Consider the following 21,941-nt stretch of genomic DNA (forward strand, 5'->3'; position numbering starts at 1 on the left):
ACTGACAAGAAGATCTGTTTGGGACCCATTAAGATGGAGGTGCCTTTGAGACATCCAAGTGGCAGTGACAGGCAAGTTGGGTTTTCAGAGCTGGACTTTGAGTGAGAGAAGCCCAGGCTGCAGGCAGAGAAGCCACAGGAGTGAAGGCACCCACCAGGGAGAGGGAGTGAGATGAGGACCCAGGGCTCCCTGGGAAATCCCAGCATTTATAGACGTGGGCTGGAGGAGGGGTTGGCAAAGGGACAAAAAGAGAGGGGGAGAAAGCAGAAGAAACAGAAAACCTGGGGAAGCCAAGCTGTGAGGATCCCAAGAATGTGCCCTCCTTTGATCTGTGTCACCACAGCACAGGGTGAGACTTTAAAATGGGTCAGTTCGTGTTACTTCTCTGCTCTGCCTTTCACTCAGATTAAAAGCCCACGTCCTCACAGTGGTCTCAAGGCTCTGCTTGTCTGCCCCTCCCCGGGCCTGTTCTGGGCTCACAAGCGCCATTCCTGTCCACAGAGAGGCAGGCACACTCCCCCGGCGCGGACTTTGCCCCAGATGCTCTGACGTGCTCTTCCTCCAGGTACCTTCTTGGCTCAGACCCTCACCATCCTCATCCCCAGACCTACCAGCTGCAACCAGCTCCAGGCCTCCCTCACTCTCCGTCGCCTTAACCTGCTCTACTTGCATCGTTCCCTCAGCACTCGGCTCCTTCGATCACACTCTGTAATTCAATTATATTTGTTATTTTCTGTCTGTCTCCCCTGACTAGATTATAATCTTCACAAGGGCAGGGATCTTCGTTGACTTGGTTTACTGTTATGTCCTAAGTGACTAGAACAGCGCCTGGCACATAGTAGGTGCTCTATAATCATTTGTGATATGAATGAGAAAGCCTGCTCTTTAAAGGGTTTTAACGTAACCATGTGTAACCGTAATAAGAATGACCTTAGTCTTTAGTCCTAGGTCACTGAAGAAGTTTTGCCGTCTTACCTGGCTCTGGGACAAGAGTCAAGAGTTGCAAGTGTGACAGGGAGAAGATATTATATACTCTAGTCTCTAGTCCTTTATACATCAGTGCCGATGTTTGGAGTTTTTCAGTGATTCTGTCTTGCTGCTTGGTCCACTTTGAGGTTTCCCGTCACTAAAGGCCACTGGGATATATTTCTTATGAATCTCGCAACTTCTCACTCTTTTCCTTGTTTTCTGTTTCTCACATGCCATAAAATTCACTCTTTTAAAGTGTGTGTAATTCAGTGGTTTTTAGTATATACACAGGTTGTTCACCCATCATCACTATCCAATTCCAGAACGTTGCCATCAGCCTGAAAAGAAACCCTGTACCCATTGGCCATCACCGTCCCATTCCCTTTTCCCCTCAGGGCCTGGCAACCAGTAATCTACTTTCTGTCTCTATGAATTTGCCTATTCTGGACATCTCATAGATGGAATCATATTATTAATATGTGGCCTTTTGTGCCTGGCTACTTTCACTCAGATAATGTTGTCAAGGTTCATCCATGCTGTAGCTGTATCAGTATTTCACTCATTGTATGGCTCAGTAATATTCCCTTATATGGACATACCACATATATCAGTTTATAGAGTTGGGCTGTTTCCGGTTTGGGCTATTCTAAATAATGCTATGAACCTTTGTGTACAAGTTTCTGTGTGAACATACGTTTTCAATTCTCTTGGGTATATATGTAAGAGTGGTCATATGGTAATTACGTGTTTAACTTTCTGAGGAACTGCCAAGCTGTTTTCCAGAGGACCTGCACCATTTTCATTCTCCCCAGCAATGGATAAAGGTTCCAATGGCTCCACATTCTTGCCAGCACTTACTATTGTCCATCATTTTGATTACAGCTGCCCTAGTGGGTGTGAAATGATACCTCATTGTGGTTTTGATTTGCATTTTCTTCATGACTAATGAGTTTGACCATCTTTTCATGTGCTTATTGGCCACCTGGATGTCTTTGGAGAAATGTCTATTTAATTCCTTTGCCCATTTACAAATTGGGTTATTTATCTTTTTATTGTTGAGTTGTAAGAGTTTTAAAATATATTCTGCACAGTAGATCTTTATCAGACGTACGATTTGCAAATATTTTCAATATTTTCTCCTGTTCTGTGGTTTGTCTTTTCAATTTCTCATAGTGTCTTTTGAAGCACAAAACTTTTTAGTTTTGATTAAGTTCAATTTATCTGTTTTTTTCTTTGGTCCTACAGACTCTTTAGACATAGTGCCTAGATCCATTCTGACAAGAAAAAGAGGGTGATAGCAGATGGGGACAAATGAGAAAATGATAACTTTACAGTTCATACTAATAAAGTTACTTAGAAAACCACCTTTCACTAGACAGTATAATTTCTGTTGGTGAATACAAGCCAACTATGAATTACATATAAACCATCATCTTCCATTCCATTCAGCTGGATGGATTTAAGGGACAGAATAATAAAGAATACCATTCTAGAGGAAACCAGTTAGCATTTATGCCATTTAAAATATGATTTCTAAATTGCTTAAGCATATCTATCAAATTCCAAATGGAACATTTAAAATTAGCATCCTATAAAAGCAATACTCTGTGAAATGATTTCTGAACTGTGAAAATTTGTCTTTCAGACCCATCATCCTAGAGCATTGAGACTGGATAGATTGCTTTGTTGGAAGAGCCACCCCATCTTCGCCAGAGGTTTGTATTTGATTCATATGGGTACACTCCAAGGAACATAGGATCCAGGTTCATCTCTTGGAATCTGGAATAAAAGGACAAGTTTGGATGTTTGCAACTTGGAAAATGTTTGTGATGTGTGACAAATAGCAGACTATAAAATAGGATAAAAACCACCCAGAGGGTGACCAGGACAACGAGAGGTCTGGCCATGACAGTATGAGAAATGTGGAGGAATCCAGGAGGAGACCGAGGGTCAGGCGAGGCAGGACAGCTATGAGAGTCATCTCATGCTTGAAGAGGGACAAAGGAAAGGTGGAATCAGCCTCTGTGCTTCTCCAGAGGGAAGCGGCGATTTGTGGGGTTTAGGAAGAGCTATAAGGGGTACCGTGAAGAGCCCTCATGAGAGGAGGTATAGGACGGGGCTCTCCCCTCAGTATAAGGAATAACTTGTTTACAGTCAAAGGAGTCGCTGGCAATGGCATGACCTCCTCCCACAATGAAAAAGCCCACTGGGAACGCCCAAGGAGAGCTGAGATGTTTGCTCAGCCGGAGGGGGGCGGGGCGGGAGGGGGTTGGCTTGCAGGAGGGATTCCTGCTGCTGGGGGTTGGGAAAGGGCCCGTCCTACTTTGTGGTTCAAATGAGGAACGGCACATACTCCCAGTGGTTTGGAAGGAAGTTTAGTCTGTCCTCTAAACTTCCTTCCGAGGAAGTTAGACTGTGGAGGTGGCCCAGATTCTCGGCCTGGGATTCTTGGGTTCGGGGCACGGTTCCTGAACTTTATCCCCGACTAATGTGTCCTGGGAAGGGAACAAAACTAATAAGGAGGAATATACAATTGATGAGTGAAGAAATGAAGGATGAACCTTCCTTTTTTAGTGGTGTAGAACTGAGCCCCACCGCAGGCAGGCTGCTCTCCTGCTCAGATGTCTTCAGGATTCCTGTCACCTCTTCTTCCGTGGAAAACCACCACGGTGGGTTAATGAAACTTAACCACAAGGACAGGGGAAAAAACAATTCAGACTTGCATGAGCAGAACATACCATTTTTGTGAACTTGTCTTCACAGGCCATTCTAATCTTCTCTGGGGTCAGCGGACTATTGAGCTTCAACGGTCCAAACAGCCCTCTCTCCTGTCGTGCTGCACTTACCGCGTCCCGGATGGCGAAAAACACCGAACACCCCAGGAATATCCCAGACTCTCCCAGACCCTGGAAGGGAAACAAGTCAACTAGATTATGACTCTCTCTTTCTCTCTCTGTGTATATATACATATGTCTGTGTATTATGTATATGTGCATGTACAGGTACATAAAGTATTAAATATTACATGTACAACTTTTTCCTTTAAAAAGCTAATTCACTATTTTAACCCAGTATTCCCATTCTTAGGATTCCAGCCTAAGGAAATGATCCCAAATGGAGAGAGCAGATATAGGCATTAAGATGATTATTGGCATGAAGATGAAAAATCAGATAACCTGATGGTAATAGTAGTTTGTGTTGGTCTCCACGATTTGGAGTATTTTTTAAAAACTGTATAATGTTGTTAAATTACTTTAAAATTAAAATGTGTTGGGAATTCCCTGGTGGTCCAGTGTTTAGTACTCCGTGTTCCACTGCGGGGGGCACGGGTTCAATCCCTGGTTGGGGAACTGAGATCCTGTAAGCCGCATGGCGGCCAAACAAAAAAAAATGTTTAATAGGGCTTTTTTCCCCTACAATCCTGGCAAAACCCCCAAACAACCAAGAGATGAATGTAGCCCCTCCCTCCTGGCACAGATATCACGTAAACATGCATTTATTCATAGAGCACAGCTTACCTTAGACGAATACAGGGTATTTGAGTTTTGAGACGGAGGCAACAAAGAAACGTGCAACTCCGTGGGGACGTCACAGATGGCAGGGATCTTATATTGGTTTGGGCCCCGAGTGTACAGGACCCCCTGAGGAGAATAATTCAGTTCCTCTATTGTATAAAGTCCCACGCCTTGAATAAATGCACCTTCAATCTGAGGCAAAAAATAAATAAAAATAAAAATTTCCATATATGAGAAGAGACAGTCAACAGTAACATTTCACCTTCTTGCTGTTAGTCTGAATCTTAAAAATGCAGTTGAAGGGGGTTTTCAGCATGTCTTGGAGTATGTCTCCAAATGTTTACTTACAAGTTCACCTCGAAGCATGTCTGAACATCTTAGTGAACGCTAAGTTCACTCAAAGGACTTGAGTTCGAATCTCAGCCTGGCATTAAAATTGCAGCTCTGGAAGAACGCTCAGGGAGCCCGTAGCCCAAATGCCCTGACTTTTTCTGCCTACAAGGCAGATGAAACGCTCTCTGACTGGTTGGCGACAGACCCCAGCACCCCAGGAAAGACTCTCGGGGCTCCGGAACCTTAGCAGCTCCTCACTTACGAGCCTGCTGGCCTCACATCTCTGGACTCAGTTTCCTCGCTTGTAACATGAAGGGTTCGAACCGTGTGCTTGCTTAGCTTCCTTTACAGCTTTAAAATGCTCCAGTTCTGGGCTTCCCTGGTGGCGCAGTGGTTGAGAGTCCGCCTGCCGATGCAGGGAACACGGGTTCGTGCCCCGGTCCGGGAAGATCCCACATGCCGCGGAGCGGCGGAGCCTGTGCTCCGCAACGGGAGAGGCCACGACAGTGAGAGGCCCGCGTACGGTAAAAAAAAAAAAAAAAAAAAATGCTCCGGTTCTTAGATGTCAGCACGTGGACAAAATTACCTTTCCACATAGACTTCTTTTTTTTTTTTTTGGTACGCAGGCCTCTCACTGTTATGGCCTCTCCGATCTTCCCGGACTGGGGCACGAACCCGTGTCCCCTAGCATCGGCAGGCAGACTCTCAACCACTGCGCCACCAGGGAAGCCCCACACAGACTTCTGATTTCTGAGTCTCTTCTTCCTTTCTTTCCTTCCTGTGGCCATTTTTTCTCCACCCATCTCCATCCTCACTTCTATCTATTAGCAGCGATGTTCTTCTCTACCACGATGTTAGAGGAAGCTTCCTAACACTCCAGACTGCTCCCCGGGCCAAGTCCCCTCCCCCTGCTAAGTGAGGTGCCTGTCTTTGGAGGCTTCCACCAGCCCGGCCCTCTTCTGCTCCCTACCTCCAGCCTCACATCCTGCTCCTGGGACATGGGTAAGCGCTGCCACCAGCCTCTCCTCACTGCCAGCCATGAACACAAGGTGTGCAGAATCTTAGCTCTTTCTTTAGGTTGATTTCCTCCACTCTCCTCCCACCCGGAACACCTCTTCCCGATCATTCTTTGACTACCTGGTCCACACCACTTCCTCCCGGAAGCCTGCTTTGACTTCTCCAACCCATACATTCTTCCCATTCTCCAGTCAATGTCCTAATTGGAGAGTCCCTCAGACTATACGCTCCATTGCAAGTAGGGAGCTGAATGGCCCACTGGGGTTGAGGCAGGTAAAGAAAGCGAGTGAAGCTTCCAGAGAGCATGTGACTCTCTAAAGAAGCAGCCAATCAACTTTTCCTCGTGGAAATGTAGTGCCGGTGTTGGCAAATTTTCTGTGTTTCCAAGAGGTGCTAGCCATTTGAAAATTCATGTAAAATAGCTTGTGATTTTTCAATCTTGTTAATTAGTTCAAATTTAAATTTTAAAATGTCTGTGGGCAAAATAGGCTACCCATCAACAGCTGCTGTAACTATTTGACGTTTGTTATCTCAACCCAACATTAAACTCCCTGAAGCCAGAGCCCATCATCTCCCCAGGATTCAGCACTAAGCACTGCATTCTACTTCCAGCCCACAGGTATGGGGCTCACTTTTCACCTCTAGGCTTAGTCCTGCTCATTCAGGCTCCCCAGTCACAGACTGTATGTTTCTTCAAAATCTACCTGAAACACCTTTGTCCCCTTCCTTTTTTTAAACACTAAGAGATTTGAGTTCCGTGGCTTTCCTGAACGGAAGGATTCTGAATAAAGGGATAGACTAAGAAGACGATGAACAAGCCAACGGGATGTGTTCCTGGCAGATCCCCCAGAAGTTTTGACTTTTACAAATAGGGAGTCAGGAAAGTCAGTTCCACATACCTGGCCTACGTCAAGGGCCGGATTTATACTGCAGCCAACATCCATGACAATGTCTGTTCTGATGTTCTAGTAATTAAAAAAAAAGTAAAAACGTTTAGTTTAATGAATACAACTTGGGGAGACAAAGTCGAGAAGCAGTTCCTGTCAGGATGGCATTGGAAAAGAACCTATCTTTGGGCCACATTATATTTCAGGAGAAAGAAGCAACAAAGTTTACTATGTATAACTTTCAAAGTTATATAAATACTCAACCAGCTTAATCAGTGATATTTTTTTTCTTGGAAAAAATAGAGAAAAATATTTACTTGACTTTGATTCCAGCTGAGTGATGTAACATATTCAGTTTAATCCACTACAACAAATAGAACATATGCCACAGAAAACAGGAAGTGTCTATGGCCCTCCTGATCCTTGTTGCAAAACTCTGTGGCTACCACACAACCCCACATTCAGAGTCCAGCTGGCTGGGTGATAGTTACTGAATCAAGAGCTCAGGGCACATCAGCAAAAAATCTGTTATATGCTATTGTACATTTTTCACTTTTAGAGCAGAGCAGAGATGAAATCTAACATTACCACCTTGGTGACCAAAAGTTCTCTGATAACCTACAAATGAGGAAAAGGACAGCAGGCCCAGCCAGGCTGGTGGTGACACCTTTGCTCCCCAGCAGGTCTGTACCTTCTTTTCTGTGACGTATGGTCTTTGTCATGACAGATTCTACTTATAATTATGAATGCAACAAAGGAAACCCAAGAATTTCCTTATTTGATCTGGGACTTTCATCTAGCATTTTTCTTAAGTAAATTAGATAGTGATCTAGAATGTTTTACTATGATAAAACTTCAGGTACCCACCCCTCTTGTTTAAAGACACAGTGAAACGTAAATTTCTCTTCCACACCAGTCAGCAAGGCTGGTGGCCTCTTCTAGGAGACCAGTGGCCTCAACTGGAGGCGAGCGGGGGTGCTCTCAATTCTGCAGTGTTAGTGAAGGTTTTGCTTTCAAGGCTGTGGACTTACTGCTGTCTGCACTGTCATCTGATAGGGCTGTTCTAGGCGGTGGCAGCAGACTCCACGCTGGCCCCCACCTCCCCGTATTCACGTTCTCATGCAGCCCGCTCCCGCACTCTACCAGGGGTGGCTTGTGTGGTCAGTAGGATATGGCAGGAGTAATAGTTCATCACTCCGAGACTAGGCTGACTCTGGCTTCTGTCTTGGGTTTTATCTTAATCACCCATACTCTCTCTCTCTCCTTTTCCTTTGGACCAATCCCTCACGGGGAACCAGCTTTCACGTCCTGAGGACACCGAAACATCCTATGGAGAGGTCCACGTGGTGAGGAATGGAGACCTCTGGCCAACAGCCAATGAGAAACTGAAGCTTCCTGCCAACAACCACGCAATGCAGCTTGGAATCGGATTCTCCAGCTGCCACTGAGCCTTGAGATGACTGCAACCCTTGGCGGTAGTCAACAGCTTGGCGGTAACCACATGAGGAAACCCAAGCCAGAATCACCCCAATAAGCCACTCCCAGGTTCCTGACCCTCAGAAATGGTATCAGCGAATAAATGTCTGTTAAAGCAATTCCATCAATATGAAGAGAATTTCTGAAAAACAGGCCACAGGGAGGTCCGTTAGTGGGATGTCACATTATGGCCTTTTGCCTTGGGGTGATACCTAACCTGAGCCTCAGATCTAGCTTATATGAAGACATCTGATAAGGCTTCTCGTGCATCTCTTAGGATTGTTCAGTTAGGCTTCCCTGGTGGCGCAGTGGTTAAGAATCCGCCTGCCAATGCAGAGGACACGGGTTTGAGCCCTGGTCCAGGAAGATCTCCCATGCTGCCAAGCAACTAAGCCCGTGCACCATAACTACTGAGCCTGAGCTCTAGAGCCCGCGAGCCACAACTACTGAGGCCGCATGCCACAACTACTGAAGCCCTTGCACCTAGAGCCCGTGCTCCGCAACGAGAAGTCTCTGCCATGAGAAGGCTGCGCACTGCAATGAAAGAGTAGCCCCCGCTCGCTGCAACTAGAGAAAGCCCGTGCACAGCAACAAAGACCCAATGCAGCCAAAAATAAATAAATAAATAAATTTATATAAAAAAAAGATTGTTCAATAAATTATAAGAGCACACCTTAACATTTAACACCAAGGCTAATTATTACCCAGTTCTTAGATCTTAACAACACCAAGGCATATGCAAGACACAAGGAAACCCAAATGATTAAGTTTTCACCAACATTTTCTTCGAGGGAGGGGGGATGTAGAAATCAGTTAGCATGAGAGGACTTTCTACTGAACTCCCTAACACAGGACAGCTACTGTAGCATGAAAAGCATGCTTAGAGAGATCACTGTCTTGCCCCAGTCCAAGTTTCCCCAAAAGTAATCTGGTTTGAATCAGAATCCTGACAAGCTAGATACTTGAATGGGCAGATTCAATAAAGGTGTAGGTTCAATAAGGGTGTATATACTTTCAAAGATTAGGCTGACTACAGCTTAAAAACATACAGGCTGGAGACATATTAAATGCAAGCTTATATTTGATCATGATCCAAGATGCAGGCACGAAGGATGTTTGGAAATATCAAGAACCAGAGCTTGCCTCTGGGTAGCTTTTGGGCAGATTATCACATGACAGTTGTGAGGGTATCACAGTCCCATTTAATCCATCGATGATCATTTATTGTTATTGATAGTGGCAAGGGACTTCATTTACCCTCAAAGGCCCAGCTACAAGAGGAGAAACTCTGAGTCCTTGAAGCAGGAGCGTGTGTGTGTGTGTGTGTGTGTGTGTGTGTGTGTGTGTGTGTGTGTGTGTGTGTGTGTGTGTGTGTGTGTGTGTGTGTGTGTGTGTGTGTGTGTGTGTGTGTGTGTGTGTGTGTGTGTGTGTGTGTGTGTGTGTGTGTATCTGTGTGAGCATCTCCTCATAGCTTTTTTTTTTTTTTTTTTTTTGCGGTATGCGGGCCTCTCACTGTTGTGGTCTCTCCCGTTGTGGAGCACAGGCTCCGGACGTGCAGGCTCAGCAGCCATGGCTCACGGGCCCAGCTGCTCCGCGGCATGTGGGATCTTCCCGGACCGGGGCACGAACCTGTGTCCCCTGCATCGGCAGGCGGACTCTCAACCACTGCGCCACCAGGGAAGCCCCATAGCATTTCTTAAAAGCATAAGGATGCTCTTAAACTATCTAAAAAGCAGGACCTAGCTGGACAAAAGATATCAAAAGCTGGCCACCAGCTCCCCTGGGCTGGCCCTTGGTGCTTGTTAGCAGATTGTGGATGCTTATGAAATCCTTCAAGAACGCCATATGGGGCTTCCCTGGTGGCGCAGGGGTTGAGAATCTGCCTGCTAATGCAGGGGACATGGGTTCAAGCCCTGGTCTGGGAGGATCCCACGTGCCACGGAGCAACTGAGCCCGTGCGCCACAACTACTGAGCCTGCGCGTCTGGAGCCTGTGCTCCGCAATAAGAGAGACCGCGACAGTGAGAGGCCCGTGCACCGCGATGAAGAGTGGCCCCCGCTTGCCACAACTAGAGAAAGCCCTCTCACAGAAACGAAGACCCAACACAGCAAAAATAAATAAATTAATTTATAAACTCCTATCCCCAACATCTTCTTAAAAAGAAAGAAAAGGATGCCATATGATGGCATTTCATGGAAGAGGAAGCCCCCTGTAGGCTGTGTTTCTACATCGAAGCCCCCTGTAGGCTGTTTCTTCCTTGAAGCCCCCTGTAGGCTGTGTTTCTTCCTTGAAGTGATTTTTTTTCCTGATTCCATTTGGAAGAGCAGGGGAAATAAAGAAGAGAGGCTGCCAGTTGTTTTCCACATAAAACACCGAGGCAATTGCTGAGCTTCTATCTTCCTTGGTAAAACAGACAAATTATCCTTAGGCCGATTACATGGTGCCTCTCTGGTGCTCAGACAGATGGAACATGTGGAAAATAGATGTATCTAGAGTTCAACTTGAAGACCTTCCGAACTGGTACTGACCTTATGAGCACCTGTCAGACAGTCTATCTCAACCTCGGAACAGGCAGCTCCATAAACAAAGTATTCGAAAGGACGGCCTTCGCCTGTCTCCCAGTTCATGTTCGACTCATAACCCCTGGAGGAAATAGAATTCTTGAGGAGCGTTGTTAAGTGATCAAGTCCCCTAATTGCAGACCACAATGATTAAACAGACCCGTTAAGAGCTATGCTCAATTTGTATGCACAGCAAACCAGAGGAGTGCACAGGTACAATGATGTGTAGCACATAATACATGCAATAAGTCTGCTGAATAAATAAATATTTACTTCTTTCTTATTAAACTTGCTTTGCCTGATAAAAACATGAAACCACTCCCTACCACTGACTCCTTATGCTTGGAAGTTAACTGCTGACTGTCTGGATATTCATCCTATTGCTTTGGCTAATATTGGGTCATGTAATCCTATCGTCATCAGATTTGGGGGATTCCACCTGGATTTTACACCAAACACTGCATCAGAGGTGCACGCTTGCCAGTTCACCCGTCTGCTGGCTCTAGGATTCAGCCTTCTGTGCGAGGGATCAGGCCCCTTGGCTCTCATTCTGTGCCCTACTCTGGTCGCTCCATCAGGCACCATGGCCTGCTCTGTTCCTAACTGTTCTTTAAGAACACCAAACAAATGCCATGATAGAGGAGAAGCATAGGCCAGCAGCTTGCCGGTACTTTCTACCCTTCTCTCCTCTGCTCCGCCCAGTCTGGAGGGGCTTATTCCTGAGAGCCAATTCCTGATAGCCTGGGACTCCCATGACAAGTGACAAAGAGACAAAATCAGGTATGACTCTCTATATCACTCTATTCTCTGGTGGCTTCCACTCTCCATTAAAATAACTCGATAAATTGACAGATTCTTTTCCAAAGTGTCTGAGTTCTAGTTGTGCCGCATCTTGACAACACACAGTTATCGTCAAATTCTTATATTTTGCCAATCTAGAAGGCGTGAGATGGTATTTATCTTATTATGGGTTTAATTTGCATCCCTTTTCCTTCATTTCCTAACTTAAGGGACACACTGAGTTTTCAACAAAAGGTCAACCACTGTTGTGGGTTCCAAGCACTAACCCCCAGGTTAGTACTTCCCAGTATGATTTGAATCATCAATTCAGCTGTATTTTATTTCTGTGTCTATTTTTTCCCAGGCTTTCTGGAAATTTGGATTAAGTAGCACCTAAATGTTCTTTATAACAGTGGGTTAACACAAGGTACAAAATCATTTTTTGCCAAAATGGCAAACAGAAATGAAACTTCCCCTCAAGATACCGCTGCCATTTTCCATAGCATGCGATTGAAAGGACTATTTACCTGAAGTATCCAGTAGCTGAAAGACTAATGCTTTCATCAAAAGCAGCCTGTGCCTGGAAAAGAATACAACGTGATGCAATAAAGTTGTTTAAAGTAAGAATCACTCGAGACTTCAATATTAATTTTACTCTGTGTTAAATAAAGTGATCAGTAGTAATAACTAGGAAGGACCAAGTTTAATTTATTCCTTTCAGCATTTTCCATCTCTATAGGCATTTATGGTTCACTGCTTGTAGGAATAGCATTTGTTCAATGCATATCATCATAATAAACGACTCCCATGGTATGTGACACTTATAGATTGGACTATTGGGGGCAACACATGTTCTGCTTATAAAGAATTTCACTCAGTCACCTGGTAAGACTTAGCCTATTAACACAGAACATTTCAGGAAAAAATGGGTGGTCAGACATTTAATTTTAATATCATGTATCCATAACAGACTTAGGAGAGGGGTACAATCTTACTAAATTGTACCATTTACACCAAAAGGGTTCTCCTGACTCTGCAGTGTACACAGTTGACTAAGATACAAAATGATGCCCCCAAGTCTGAGAAAGAAAAATGTGAGAAGTGCAACCATTACAGAGGAAAGTGGGCTGAATGGCAGCATTTTTTGATGGTGGAGGACCAACTCTCTTGCACTGCATTTCTCTCCATCTTTCTCCAACCAGACTCTCCCAGGAAGCACTGGGCAAAGGGCAGAAATAAATATGCCCAGAAAGGATTGACAGCTCCTATAGATATGAATTATAGAATGAATCCTAACTCTATGGAATAGCAGGAACCATTTCTAAGTAAGACTCTCCAATGTTATTTCCTCCACACCAGTGCTTTAATATGACTTGACATCCTAGAACTGTCAGCCTTCAGTGGGTATCCATTCCACACCACCTGGTACTTTAGAACCTGTTACTCTGAAAAGTTTCCTAGTTGACTTTAGAATGTGTGTCTTCTCATCCAATTAGATTTTAGGTAGATGAAAGGAAAAGGTTGAATATTTCCATTCCATTTAGTGCCTACGACTTGCTGAATATATACCCAAATGGCTTGGTTTCCTCTGTCTAAAGAGTGCTTATATGATTTTTACTTTTATAAAAAGATTCTAGTGTTATCTTCCAATTTTAGGAACAGGGGAACCCCCCAAAAAGAACAAATAGGTGGACTGCTATTATCTAGAAAATACCTAGTTTCCTTAGGAAGAAACATTAATTAATTCTTGATTAAAACAAGAGTTCTGGACACAAGAACCATCTTTTCTCTAATAGAGAATTGTCCCAGATGTAGGAGTTCCTCCATCATGCTGTGATAACATCTCCACATGCCGAGAGCCAAGGGCTTCTATTGATCATGATGTAACCGCAGTACCTTTTAATGTGCTCTTTCTACTGGTATTTGATTCACACGTCTCACTCTCCTCTCTTTTTTTTCCTAACATACAACACAAAGTAACAGTGGTTCTCACCCAGTCCTTCCAAGTACCTCCAGGATTCTTGCTGATGATGGGTTCAAGGCGTTTTAGAAGAGTTTGACAAGCGTCCTAGGGATTATTTTTTAGTTAAAATTATGACCAGAATGTCACGAGAACAACAATTCCAAAAACACACTATTATGTGCTGTTATATAGGCTTATTTAAGAGGAGAAGGAAGACACCAACCCCGTAAGAGGTGGGGTGAAAGGTCTCATGGAGTTGGGGGTGAAGCATGAGCTGGTCTTAAAGACAGACCGCCTGGGATGGGGGCCGTGTAAGCCCTGCTAAGCGGTCAGGACTTAACAGAAAAGCTGTTGATAAACCACCGGTCACTGTTTTCAAGCACAGCACGGTCAGATTTATTTTGTGGGAAAGCTTTCCCTGGCTGCAGGAAGCCAGAGTGAAAGGCAATGAAACTGGGGTGGACAGACAGAGGCTCGCAATGGCCCTGACAAGAGGCGCGAGTTTGAACCAAAGCAGCCATGGTACTGCAACCTGGAACTGGAAAGAGACATTTCTGAGTAGAACTGATAGGGCTTGGGGACCAGTGAGCTGTCAGGAGTGAGGGAGAAAGGAGGTGGCATCTCCCGCTCGGGAGAGTGGCCAGTCCTGACACTGACTGAGCCCCCGACTGGGGGAAGGCGCAGTTTTCCCCAAGAGGGTGTGGGAAGGAGACAAGAGCTGGGTTGATTTGCCAGATCTTCTGAGCTCCAGCCTTGACGGGGTTCATGATTTGGGTGCCACTGCAACGATTTTTACCTTTACTGCCAACCCATTGAGATCGGCCACCACGGAGCCTCCAGAGATGTTTGCATTAGGGACGGTTTCCGTGCTTGTTCCCCGAAGGTGGATGTTGGACAATGGCATCCTTAATTCACGACTGGCCACCTGGATTTTGGAAGAGATCTTCTTTCACTTTTCTTTGGTTAGTCATAGACCCGTGCACTTAGCACATGATAGCATGTGTGTGGAACACCCCCATGCCCGACTGGAACAAGCGGCAGGACCACGAATTCTTCCAGCCACAAGAAGTTCCTCTTGTCTAAGACCCTGTAGCTAGTCTGGCCCCCCAGCCCTGAGCACACTTTCTTGTTCTTTGACTTTCTTTTGTGCAATAGCACCAGGAAGAGGAGGTGAAGCCCCAAGCCAAGGCAGGAAGAAATGCTTCATGTTTTCATCATCATGAAATCGGCACCTTCAAGGCCCCTCCTACCTCTGCACTCTGCGAAATTCTAGCAAATCTGACTTCATCAGAGAGGAGATGCCTTATGCACATTTCTGGAGATGCTCCAGGAAGAGAGCATTTCTGAGAAAGGACAATGGTTTTGTTAAAGCAGCTGCACCAACCAGAGATCCCAGAAGTACATGGTGCCAGTGCCACTGGCCAACATAAGGACTTAGCTGGCTGCTAGGTTCTTCCTTTGTGTTTAATGATGGGGCAAAATCATACTACTCATCTCAGCTGGTTCCACATTCTCTTTCCTGCTAGCAGTATGGCTTAGTTGAGTTTGTCCACAATTACGACAGGGGCATAAGGCATACAGAGCCCTCCCCATCACTGGCTTTCAGAAGACTGCCTATACCAAGTGCATAGGCTTAGAACAGAAAGGTTTCTGGTGGCCCAATAAGGAAAACACAGAAGTCTCACCCCAGAAAGGGGGACAGGTATGACCACACAATTCTCAAGCGAGTGATAACATGAAATAAAACATATATTCAGCACCTCTATGATCAGAAAAGTGCAAATTAAAGCAATAATGAGATACTTTCCTCTATTAAATTATCTAAGTTTTTTTTAAACAATCCATAATGTACAATGTTGGGTAGTGGTGTAACGTGATGGATACTTTCTGGAAGACAATTTGGTAATGTGGCGAGTGACTTAAGATATATTCTGTGACCCAGTAATTCCATTCCTGGAATTTATTTTAAAAAAAAATCATTGGTTTGATCACAGGCTTATGGACAAAAATGTTCACTGAAGTGTTCAGCAATCGGGGATGGCTAAATAAATTATACAGACATATACATGCAGCATTAAAAATCATGATTGTAAAGAATTCTTAATGACAGGAGGAAATGGTCACTCTATATAAGGATAGGTGAAAATCCAGGATATAAAATTATATAAAAAGAATGCTAGTGATTTTTTGAAGAAGAAAAAACGTTAAAATAGAGAGACCCCAAAACAGTGATTATTGCTAAGTGGTAGAATTGTGCAGGGTTTTCTAAAATAATGTTTGCCTTTCAAATGTTTTATAATCTGTAATATTACAATAACTAGCAAAATAGAAACAGTAGCTAAAAATTATTCTAAAATAATTGAGCGAAAAGAAAACTGGTAGTTCGGTTAGAAATATCAAATATGTTTTATACTATCAGTTGTTCAGAGTCCTTACTATAAAAAGGGCAAGAGGGAGATGCAAGAGGGAAGAGATATGGGAACATATGTATATGTATAACTGATTCACTTTGTTATAAAGCAGAAACTAACACACCACTGTAAAGCAATTATACTCCAATAAAGATGTTAAATAAATAAATAAAAAATAAAAGGTTGGGGAACCCTAAAAAAAAAAAAGAGGCATTAAAAAAAGGGCAAGAAACAATGCAATACATGAGAATTTCTAAATCTTTTTATTGCCCAGCAAAGGTTCAAAAAAGACAACACACTTGTTAATATATCCAAAGGAAAGCAGCAAATGACCAAACAACCTTCTTTAGCAGTAAGACAACCAGAGGCTATTCTACCACATTCTTTCAGGAGGGTCAGTTACAAAACTGGCTTGTTTACCCAGTTTCTGTGAATAGCTTAGCAGTTGAAGTAGTCAAAGCTAAAGTCTCCTATCCTTCTTATTTGGGAACAGAAGATGTACACTCCAGGTTTCTCTCTCCTACACCTATCTACAAGCACACATCCGACTTAATCCAATTATCTGCATTCTTACCTGAATCATTTTAGTGTGGACCCCCTGCCCCATTTCAATTCCACCATGAGTCACCAGCACAGACCCATCTAGATAAATGTGAACCAGGGCAGCAGCCTAAGCAAAAAAGATGAAAACAGTTGCCACGATCTTTTTGATTGACATTATCACATATCTTGTCAATTAGAAAACCTTTTCCCCGTAAAGCATCCCCTCCCTCCTTTCCCTATCTGCCAAAATAAACGCAGACCCTTTCCCCATTGTCCTGAGAGCACTGAGCAGAGCCAGGGCAAGGCTGGGACAGGTGCTGCCTCATGATCGTCCCACAAGAGGCCAGCTTGTCGCTGGATGGCTGTGAGTCTGGGGCAGGATTAGGCTGCTTACGCTACTATTTCCTCAGTAGAAAAGCTGAGCGCACTGGTACCTTCAAGGATCCCCCCTACCCAGGGTGGAACAATAATCTGGATTTGGGTGTTTTGGGGGAGAGGGTGTCGTCAGTTTTAAATGCAAAGTTAAGTATAGATAGTTTGGGGAAGAAGGAAGACTTGTTTACATGAACACTTATCCCCATAGTTGTAGGTATGTTATAGAGAAGCAAAAATAAAAATCCAAATAAGATGGGGCAGATAGACATTACATTTTTGCTACAAAATGAGCTAAGCCCACCCTCAGTCATCTTGGCCCAGAGTTATAGGGCTTTAGAGTTCGAAGAGAACTTCGAAGTAATCTTATCTAACTGCACAGCTCCCACAGGAATACAGAAGGAACCAAACAGCTAACATAGAATAAAAGGCTGCTGTGGTCAGAAACACCCAGGCTCTAAGCTAAGCATGTTTTACAGTCGATAGGAATGTGCCTTCTTGCCAAGTCTGCCTGTGCTAAACTAGGGGGTATGGAGATGGGCCAGGAGACTGAGATATCCCAGGAGACTGCAGAAAATGTGAATGGCGTCTTCACTTTGAGTCTCCAGTATACGAGCAATATTAACAGCATATGGTCCTAGAGAAAAATGCTTCTACTGGTTCCACTGTGATTCAGAGGGTCTCCAAGGCACACCTTTACTGCTGCTCAACTGGGAAATGTCAGCCTCTTAGATGTAGTCTAGGCCAGCCAGGGGTCACTAAAAGCTATCGGCTAGGTTTCTTAATATCTAAGCTTCTATGCAGAGTGGCATAATAATCTAGGATTTGTAAAGGCAGGTCTTCAGAAAATTCTGGTAACAAGCTAATTTCCATTTAATGAAGCTAAAATTTTTAAGCCTTGCTTTACTCACTTAGATTACTTATAAACAACCCTGGTCAGAAGTGAAAGTCAAAGGAACTGCATGTCAATCACCAGATATGCCCAAGGAAAGGAGTGCATTCCTAGATCGATTCTTTGCCCACCAGAAGGACCTTTAGAGCCACCTGTGGGCCATGGGCCACACTTGGAGAGCTGCCTCTTTACTGGCATCCAAAGTTCACACTACTCTAGCAAATGACACGCAGAAGCCTCTAGCATTCCAAATCAGGCACTTTGACGGTGAAAATGGGCTCTATTTACCTGGTCAGCTGGTATAAACTAGGGATGTATTGAGAAAATGGGGACATAGGAGCACTTTCTCTGAGGACAAAGGCACCTACACTCACAGCCCAAGGGAGAATCTTAGAACCTTAGGAAAGGCATCGTTGCCAGAATAATCATATCCAAGTGCCTTGGGGAGACCCAGCAGAGCACGTTCTACTGTCTGTTGACATATCAGTCCTGGAAACACTGTCTTGTGCTCCTGGTCATTTACTCTCTAAACAATAAAGATAAGGAGTGACATCCTCTACAGAGCACCCGGGGCGGGCTGCCCAGGGGTTATGCACCAGACGGCGGGGGATACCAGCTGCAGCGGCTGCTCCTGGGCTCTTTGTACTCTGCTGGAATGTAAGCCCCCTGAAAGGAAAGTCCATGTCCTAAGGCATCCTTTGCAAAGCCACATAGTAACTCATGAGTAGTAAGTACTCAATAAAAGTTTGATAAATGAATTGGCAACAGCATAGCCATTTAATCTGTTCCTCAAGCTTGTAGACACTCTATTTGGCCTCCTTGGCTCTGCCAGCAATTCAGAAGTTGCTTGTGGGTGAAATGTGTAACTGGCACATGTGATTGAACTACAAGTACAGGGGATTGTGCATTTCATCACGTGTGACCCCGCTGGCAGCAGCGCTCTGCCTGTGTGTCAGGGCAGCATTTCTGTCTGAGACTGCTGAGTAATTGTCCCACGTGCTGCTGCAGGCTTCTTGGGCCACTTACAATGTCGAATTCGGTTCAGTTAAGTGGTACCACCGGGTGGCTCATGGTTAGCGCCAGAAAAGATAATTCTGCAAAGCTGCATCTGCGAAATCAGCACAACTGGCACGTGGGAACAGAGAGTTGTCCAATATAAACTTGGAACTTAGTCTGTGAAATGTAAGTCCTCAAGCAATGACTGCTGGTGTTGGTGAGACATGAGCTTTGACCCAACAGATTCCCAAAATGTCTCAGCCATTCAAACGTTTGAGTTCCTCTTCTGTGCCAGGTGCCGTATGAAGGCCCTGGGAATACAGAGGTTCATTAGATACTGTGCGCACTTCAGTGCTCTGTCTAGGAATTAAATATAATGCAGGTGAGGCACGTTTGACACCCTCAGCTGTTGGGAGCACAGTCTTGAAGTCAAGTCCTTGTTCTACCACTCACTAGCTGGATGTCCTTCCGTAGGACAGCGGACTTCTGTGGGCTTCAGCTCCCCCTTCTATGAAACAGAATCACACCAGCCAACAGAGGGGAGATAGGGCTTAAATCAAGTGGGAAGTTGCAAATCACCCAGCCTAGGGCTGTAGACGCAGAAGGTGCTCTAGTTCCCCCCTCTATCTGGTTTGCTTCAGAACAGAGGCTTTCAGCGTATGGCTTCCAGGAAGCAGCCCGAGTGATCTCAAACTCCTCAGTTCAACTCTGCAATTCAGCCCTAAGCAAATGTTTTAAGCACAGAAGCTGGTTTCCAGGCAAGGATGGGAGGGGATGGTGGTGGTGGGGAAGGCGTCTCAGGAGCTTTGAGAATGAATTTGTGCTGCTGGCTGTTGTCTAGTTTCTTCCCAGCTGAGCTGAATCCCACCTCAGTTCCCCCCAGAAGGTGCTATGGGGGAGCAGCTTGATGTAGCTACAAAGCACAGCTTCTGGAGCCTCTGAGACCTGAGTTCCAGCACCGGCCCCGCCTCTCACCAGCTGTGGGGCTCTGGACAAGTGATTTAAGCTCTCTGAGCCTCAGTTTCTCATCATTAACATAAGGTTACAAATCTTATAGGTTGCCCTGAGGGCTGAATGAGTTAAAATCTAAAAGAACTTACAACATAGTAGGTGCTCAGTAATTATCGTTAATTTTTATCTACCTTTTGAGAAATTTCTGATGAGGGAAATGGGACAGACCTAGTCTCCTGTGGAGGCCAGGTATTAAGTAATGGCAACCATTGAATAGAGACAGCCTGTCATGTCTACCCACAGCCTAACGCCCCCAAATTTCCAGAAGATTCATATACAATGGAAATTGTTTTCTGCATGATCCTGGTCGGTGTACTCAAGGACAGACGGCCCAGACTGGCCTCTTTGCTGGCCGCTAGCTAATCAGTTTGCCCCAAAACTATATACAGTTACTGCTCGCTAACCCTTTTCTAGGGATAGGTTTCCCCCTTCCTTTCCTTTTTAATAACCTTGTTTTTGCCTTTATTCCTCAACCACAGCCTCTTGACTCTCTCATCTGAGTAAACTGTAGGCAGATGACTAAACAACACCTGTGCTGTTGCCATCGTAAACAGGAGAGGCATAGGAAGGCTGCACTCAGATCGCCACTGTGTTATGTGCCCCTCTGCGTTAACCCACCTACAATCAAAGCTGCATGAAAACGTTCTGGTGATTTCATCCAGGCTGAGTCAGGATAGATGGGTGAATGATGGGTGTGGAAACGGGGGAAGGGCCTTCCTGCCTGCTTTTCCTGGCCTCCCCATCACACGGCCTACACACTAGTGCTCTTCACGGCCCCACCCCCACTTATCCCTATTCTGTCAGCGCTCAAAACACACACCTGCCGTACCTTCTTCACGGTTCAGCCAAAGGCGTGAACTCTGCGAAGGGGAGGGACTACAGTTTTGAGGGCTCTGCCACCTCATCCACATGTATGTACAGATACACATACGGACACGTAAGAACATAGGGAACAGGGTTCCCACGTCCCTGCTGTACAATGAGCGACAATGAAGACCACCAGCTGTTCGGGGTAAGTTCCACTCAAGAATGAAGAGGTGGAACCTGCAAGTGAGGTTTAGCAACCGAGCAGGGAATTCATTTAATCAATTAAAGAAAGTAAACAACAAGAATAGATTTTTCAGGACTTCCCTGGTGGCGCAGTGGTTAAGAATCTGCCTGCCAATGCAGGGGACACGGGTTCGAGCCCTGGGCTGGGAAGATCCCACATGCCGCGGAGCAGCTAAGCCCGTGCACCACAACTACTGAGCCCGTGTGCTGCAACTACTGAAGCCGATGCACCTAGAGCCTGTGCTCCGCAACAAGAGAAGCCACCGCCATGAGAAGCCCGCGCACCGCAACAGAGTAGCCTCCGCTCGCCCCAACTAGAGAAAGCCCACGTGCAGCAACAGGACCCAACACAGCCAAAAATAAATAAATAAATATATTAAAAAAAGAAAAAGAATAGATTTTCAGTCCTCCCCGTGATACCTTTAATGGCTATAAAGTGAAAAAAAACTTCGATTGTTTGAAAAGATATTTAAATGATTTATTTTTCTGAATGTAATTTTCCCCAGCCCACCAAAAATGGGAGGAGCACCGAGTGCCTTGCAGCTTTTGCTACTATTCCATTTCCTGTTTCTATCTCACAGAATCAGAGTATCTGAAGAGGAGTCTTGGGGGTCATTGGTCCCCCAATACTTAAGTATTTTATACTTAAGTGATATGGGCCCACAGTGAGCTAATTCAGCTGTTCAATTCCAAGGCCAGGAATAGGTGCTGGGTCTCCCAATTTCCCAGCAAGAATGCTTGTCACCAACCCTGGGGAAGTGGGCAAAGTAGCTCTCGTCTCCTCTGGAGAAAAACTGGTTGGACGGAGCAAAGCTCTGGGGAAGCTGAACAGTTAGACATTGCGACCATATGGCTAATCCACCTCAATGGAAAGTTTCCTCAACACCTTTTGATTTGTCTGTTTGGAGAACTGACCTGACCAGCAGCAACTGATCCAAGGCCGACAGGGAACTTCAGGGGGACCATTGCCAGCCCCTTCTTCTTCCAGCAGTTCTCCGAGTTGAATTTTTCTACGGCTGCTTTCCTTGGGGCGTAGGAAGACATGGCCATGCATTCTTTCCAACACTGGATCAGGTTCTTGGCATTAATCTCTTGTTTGTAGGGTGTTTGATCAATTTCCTTATACATGTTTATCGTTCGGACCTACAAAAGAGAAGGAGATCAA

The 21,941-nt window shown here is 45.0% G+C and overlaps 1 protein-coding gene across 2 annotated transcripts in view; it reads right to left on the minus strand.

Moving 5' to 3' along the window:
• Positions 1 to 1,232: 1,232 nt before the first annotated feature.
• Positions 1,233 to 21,941, minus strand: part of AOX1 (aldehyde oxidase 1) — a 71,080-nt gene continuing 50,371 nt past the window's right edge. Inside the window, exons 26-35 of one of the 2 annotated variants that reach the window (XM_060016343.1) lie at positions 21,692 to 21,919; positions 16,487 to 16,582; positions 14,298 to 14,426; positions 13,532 to 13,606; positions 12,066 to 12,118; positions 10,726 to 10,840; positions 6,734 to 6,799; positions 4,488 to 4,676; positions 3,708 to 3,875; positions 1,234 to 2,748 (exon numbers count right to left, since the gene is read on the minus strand). In XM_060016343.1, coding sequence (XP_059872326.1) covers positions 2,698 to 2,748; positions 3,708 to 3,875; positions 4,488 to 4,676; positions 6,734 to 6,799; positions 10,726 to 10,840; positions 12,066 to 12,118; positions 13,532 to 13,606; positions 14,298 to 14,426; positions 16,487 to 16,582; positions 21,692 to 21,919 — 1,170 coding nt within the window. In that variant the 3' untranslated portion in view covers positions 1,234 to 2,697. Of the gene's footprint in view, positions 2,749 to 3,707; positions 3,876 to 4,487; positions 4,677 to 6,733; positions 6,800 to 10,725; positions 10,841 to 12,065; positions 12,119 to 13,531; positions 13,607 to 14,297; positions 14,427 to 16,486; positions 16,583 to 21,691; positions 21,920 to 21,941 lie in introns of both variants that reach the window. The other variant, XM_060016344.1, reaches the window with a different exon arrangement.

Source organism: Delphinus delphis, chromosome 7, assembly GCF_949987515.2.
Source record: "Delphinus delphis chromosome 7, mDelDel1.2, whole genome shotgun sequence".
NCBI classification, from domain to species: domain Eukaryota; kingdom Metazoa; phylum Chordata; class Mammalia; order Artiodactyla; family Delphinidae; genus Delphinus; species Delphinus delphis.